A 6,022-nucleotide genomic window follows, 5' to 3' on the forward strand; every position below is an offset into this window, starting at 1 on the left:
TGTTCTCCAAGACAACATAATCGGAAAGGGAAACACCGTAGGCTCCAAATGTAATAGGCGGAATCTCAATCGGTATCGTCTGTAAAATGTTTCAAGTACAGTTATGAAATGTAGAAAGGCCTTAACTCAAAATGCAAATTTTTAAAAAGTCGGCATTAAAGGTCTGTATGTAGCTCTCAAGAAAAATCACAAGAAATATTTTTCATTATCTCTGTTGGTTGAAAAAGTACTTTGCTTTTCCTTGGAGAAATAAATATCGCTAGTTTAGAACGCAAAGTTGCTAACTTCCTATAGCAATTTTCTTCAAGTATTTCGCAAAACTTTGAATACAAAATACGAATCAGACGGATTCGATCTTTACTAAAAGAAAGATTTCGAACTATTTTGGCTTATCGAATTTTCGGATATTTTTTTGGACTTAGCATCCTTTGTTTCATTGGATATAAACGAGGAAACATCAAATAAGGACCTTTACCCTTTTTTAATTCATCTAGCCAGCTGTCCCAAAATATGATTTTTCATTAAAAGCGAAGTTAGCAACTTTTCACTCTAAGCTAGCGATATGAGTTCTAGCATTTTTTTCGTGAGAGCTGCAAACTGATTTAAGAAATTTTGATAGAAGAAAATTTATTTTCCATTTCTTGTGCGTCATTTCATAGGAATTTTTCGTTTTTTTTTGTTGAGAGCTGCAAACAGCCATTAAACGACAGAAATTTGGATGAAAAAATCGGGACTCAAAAATATTCGTGTCATTATTTTGAAAATAGTAGTCATTAAATTTATTTCCTTATACAACTTTTCAAATGTCTCAAAGATTTTATCATTTCAATGCCTAGTAGAAATTCGGCAATCGAATTTACAAGCAAACTTTATGCCGCATTTCCACTTGTCACTAAAAATGTAGGGGTCACTAACAGGGAACGGTTTTTTATGGCCTTGAAACTTATAAAAAAGGCAAAATAAAATAACGAAATGGGCACTAAAAGCAACTAAAAATTGAAAAAAGGGCAAAACGAGTCATAATATCTACAATTCGCATACTGAAAAAACGGCTCTCAATTTTTCCAGCCTAGTTTGGGGAGTAGGTCCTGCGATTCTATAAACCGCTTCTGAATCTTATCCGAAATATTTAAACATTATTAACACTACGATTTCCATAAACTTAATTTTTATTATTTAAACTTTGTGAAATAGGTTATAATCACATAATAAGAGAAAAAACTCAAATATGCCAAAGACAAAAAAAAAGAAAAGCTAAGGTCTTTTTAATAGAAACCACTTTATTCCTTTACAGAAACAAATAGAATTTATGCACACTTTTTCTAAAAACAATAATATTATTAGAAGACCAAGTAAACAGAATTAGTTTACGTTTTCAATGCCTTCCGTCTATCATAACATGCCCGATTTTTGTTTCTTGTTTTTCGATTTGGTGACAGCCATGTTTTTAGCTTGGTAAATCTTTTTATGCTGGAACCTAGCACTGCATACTACCATGTTTAGGGCACGGCAAAATCGAACAGCCTCAGTTCGTTATCGGACATTTCGTCTGAGATCCTTGGACGCCTCGTCCTTCTCTTCCGTCCACAAATGTAAGTGTTCGCGAGGACATCAACCAGCCGGGCAGAGGCAGCTTCCCCATTGAGGGTCCCGACATTCAAGGTGCATGCCCTCAAATCGCGGTCCTTTAAACGTTTGCCGTGGTCGTTATGAAAAGAACTGAGTATCATCCGAGGCTTGTTGTAATTTTTTATTGGGAGGGATTCGCGTGGCGGGACACAAAACTGGTTGCGTAGTTTTAGGAAAATTTATAAATTTGATGTATGATAAATCATTCTATCGTTGGCATAAAGGTAGCACGTAGATATAAGGGTTTACTTGATTTCATAACAAAAATTGTGGCATTCTTTTAGGAACTTTCCTCAATAGGGGCGCCTAAATTAAATATTTTTTTTTAATTGTGCGAGATGTCGATAAGATTTCGTTGAAATCTGATTGAAATCCAATAAATTGAAATCACGAAAATATATGGGAAATTCTCCTGGATTTTGAAAGATTTCACGAAAACTCACATTTTAGTGCAGTGGGAATATAGCAAAAGTTTAGCCCCATTTGCTAATCAATTAAAAATGTATCTTAATATACGATAGTGTGTCCAGACTATAAAATTTTCAGCTGTAATAACAATATACTTTGAATTCGGTGCATTATTTTTAAAAGTTTAACATTGTCGCGTTGGCTACGGTTTTTTTTTTTTAATGATACAGGAAGGATACCCACCTTATTCGTGTTGATAAGAATCGGTGACTGCTTTTTCCCACCGCAATCCGGATAGTCGAGATGCCATTCGGCGGGGTTGTCGTATATAGAAGATGCTGCAACGAAGCAAAAGCACAAAGAAACATTAATTCGTTGCTGCAAATTGCATTATAAAATTATTTAGGTACATGCGTTATGATGTGCTTATCACAAAATTCGATGATATAATTCCATAAATTTGTGTTTAAATACACGCTTAGGCAATTAAGAAAAAAACAGAGATGCAAAAAATTTAAGCAATTATGTGAATCAACCGCATGTGACGTTGCTGACAAAATAGCAAAGCGAAAATGCTACGCCGAATGTATGTATATATGTATGTATGCATATTAGGGTGCATCACTCTAAAAAAAGGGTACCGATTTTCCATTAGAAATATAAAATCGATTTTATTTTAAGGCTTGTGCCAAAATATTTCGGGAAAATATTCAGATTTACGTGAGCTAAACCGATTTGAATTTGAATTTTTTTTTTGAATGAAAATAGTTTTTAAAACTTTTTTTTAAATAATCACCTAGATAAGATTTTTGCAATTATTTTGAAATCGGTCTAGCTCACGTAAATATTAATATGAATAATAAATTTTATAATTCTGGTAGGGATACCGCAAGGGTGATGCACCCTTATGTAAATGCGTACATTTACCACCCTACCCACCTTTAGTTCATATACTTCACACATTTCGTTCATACAATCTTGAAGCAGAAATATTTCAAAGTGTATGAAATAAAGGTGGCNGTAATCGAAAAAATAATCAGTAAAACAACCCTTTTCACATTCGAAAATGCTTTTTTTCCCCATGGCGATGTCCTAAGAAAAGTGGGGCATTCAATTTTGTATAACTTAGAAACGAGAAATGAATGTGTTTAAATACGCATTTTTTGCGACTTTTTGATTACATATAAAACAGTAATCGAATCTAGAATTCATAAGAAATACATTACATTATTTATAACGCATTACTACTTTTCCTACTGGGCTGCTATCTCTACCATGACTACTTAAGACTAAGTAATAATCCACCCAAGTCGAGATCGCCGTCAAACTGGTACGAAATGTCTGTGATACAACAATGATGCCCGCTTGCTTAGGCGACAATTATGAGTATATTTGACCAGACTTAGCGAAGAATAATCAATGGATGATACTGATTGGCCTAGCATGAGTATAACACAAATATAAATCTGTTCTGCGAAAGGAAGGAGACAGTTAAATTTACTACCTGGTACAATTACATAAAAAAAACATAGCTACTACTATTGACATATGGATGCTTTTTAGATCTAGACTCGTAGCAAACTGCGCATCTGTGAGATTAGTAAATTATGGCATTTCTTACGCGAATTACTACCATTTGCCGACGGAAGGCGGACACTGAAGCGATAAAGAAATTACTTTCGAGGTATAAGCATTGCAGACATTTTTTGAGTAAGTGAAACGTCTTAGTTGTCAGAGCTGCAATTAGGCGCAAACATGCCACCAACCATTATGTAAGCCCTCAACCATTATGTAAGTCACCAACGGTTAAGCGGCAATCAGCCATGCAGAAAATCGCAAAGCGAATTGGCATGCAGAATGCGACTAAATACACGCACTCAAGCATCCATCCTACCATCAAACATCAAACACTGGCACACACGCACGCTTTTAAATAGTCAGTCATAGCTTAATAAATAGGCCAGTTATGCATACTTTGCACTGCTATTTACCATTTTTATGTAAAAATCAAAACCCATCAGACTTCTACATGTGAAGTGTGCTATGCATTGGGTAATCGCTTACACGCAAAACTCATTTAACAGATACAGACAGATGTGGCAACTCTCATGCTACGCCAAGTACATATGTATGCATAACTGAGCTATGACTGACTGCATTTGCACAAGTAAGTGTAGTTTATTTTTTCAGCTTTGTTTATGTTTAATTTGACTCGTAGGCATTCATGCTGTTGGTACATACATATGTACATGCATACATATTTAAATGCACCTGTCGTGTAATTGAAGCGACTCTCACTACTTACAGGATGAAACCACCGGCCAGCAAAGATGGTAAAAGTAAGGGCGGCAAAGGTGGCGGTAAGTCGGACAGCGCATGTGGCAAGAAGGCTGGCTACTACAAAGCACCAACACCATGTTGTCAACCCAAGGGCGGTGATAGTTCGCAGAAATGCAAATTCCATACATTCAACTACCGCGTGACGCCGCTCAAAGCTAAGCGCATCACTTTCCGCTTGGTGTCCAAGGGAGCGAAGAAGGAGTTTGCCATCTTGAATGCCAATACTAATAATATGTACCTCTTCAATGGCTTTCGCACGCATTGTGGCAAAGGACTGCCTTTGGGTATGCGCGCCTTGTCGGGTGCTAGTAAACCGGTGCGTGCCCTCAATGCGGGGCTAGGTGTGCTGGCCACATTTTGTGCTTACAAAGCCACAAAGGTTAAATGATTTTCGAGCACAGTGCAAATGAAATTCCCTGTAATTAATAGCGCAAAAGAACCGTTAAAATATTGATTTTTTGAAACTTTAATTTTTTCTTAAAGAGACAAAAAAAAAATGCATTAATGCATACACATTTACCATCTAAAATATTGTATTTTGAGTGATATTTATTTACCAACAGTATTATAGCAAGCAATGCAATGGGATAATTAAAATTTAAATCAACCAAAAATTGTAAAAGATAGTAAAGCGATAATAAAAATGCAACAACTTTTGAAGAAAATACAAATTTTTACAAACATGTACATACATACATATGTATATACTGATTGTTCTTTGCACCAAACTGATAATGTATTGTGGTTCAAGTGTAAAAGTACTGTCAGCGTGGCAATGTAAGTAATTCCGAAAAGTCTGCCAGATTCAAGAATTAGAAGAAAATTAATTGTGAAATTAGTCACATTATGCAGTGAAGTCACGGCACAACTCGATTGGTTTGGCTGCACTTTCACCAAAATTTAAAGTGTTAGTGGAGTACTTGCAAGTTGAAATTAATTTTCAAAAGTGGTTTCAGTTGTAGATACACCTTGGAAGTCATTAATTTCCAATATTAGCTAGTTAGCAAAAAATAAGGTTTAAGGCAAAACAAACAAAAGAAAACACAATTTGCACGAATTTATTTGTGTCTTTGCATTGCATTTTACTGGGAGTTCACTATTGCTAAGACATTAAAGCGCATTTCAATCTTAACACTAGAATAAAGCTCTTTACTTCATTTAAAAAGCTTTACCGGACCATAGTGCAATAAAAGAATGCGATTTCAGTTGCTTGACTTCACTTTTTGGCATTCTTATTGTGGTGTTATTGTATTGTTTCACTTTGGCTTTTACGTTGTTATGAATTATATAAATAAGTATGTATGTATGTAGGGTAGGAAAAATTATTCTTATTGTTTTGTTGGTTTAATGGCTACTAATTTTTTATAAAATCTAACGAAAACCATATAAATTCAAATTTAAGACTGTGCAAAATTTTTAAAAGTTTTGCAAAATTTAACTAAAATTTCAATTTTTAATAAAAATTTCGTATGCAGTTTTGTATCGCAATAAATTTATTTAATATAGTAACGTACAAGTTTCGAAGTGGTAAAAGCCCCGCTGATCTCTGACGATTTATTTTGCTAACTGTGTCAGCGATTTTCTTCCATACAAAGTAGGTACGTTCGAAAATTTTTCGATTACATTTTTCAATTACTTAGGGCCA

At 34.7% G+C, this 6,022-nt stretch overlaps 1 protein-coding gene across 1 annotated transcript in view; it reads right to left on the reverse strand.

Moving 5' to 3' along the window:
• LOC108373963 (carbonic anhydrase 2-like) overlaps positions 1–3,825 on the reverse strand; it is a 4,749-nt gene extending 924 nt beyond the window's left edge. The window contains exons 1-3 of the mRNA XM_017629908.1: positions 3,804–3,825; positions 2,281–2,375; positions 1–79 (exon numbers count right to left, since the gene is read on the reverse strand). The exon at positions 1–79 is cut by the window's left edge and continues 6 nt beyond it. Of these exons, the coding sequence (XP_017485397.1) occupies positions 1–79; positions 2,281–2,375; positions 3,804–3,825 (196 nt within the window). The remainder of the gene's footprint in view (positions 80–2,280; positions 2,376–3,803) is intronic.
• Between the last annotated feature and the right edge of the window lie 2,197 nt (positions 3,826–6,022).

This window comes from Rhagoletis zephyria, unplaced genomic scaffold (assembly GCF_001687245.7).
Source record: "Rhagoletis zephyria isolate East Lansing unplaced genomic scaffold, Rhagoletis_zephyria_1.1 Rzeph_scaffold_07184, whole genome shotgun sequence".
Taxonomy (NCBI): Eukaryota; Metazoa; Arthropoda; class Insecta; order Diptera; family Tephritidae; genus Rhagoletis; species Rhagoletis zephyria.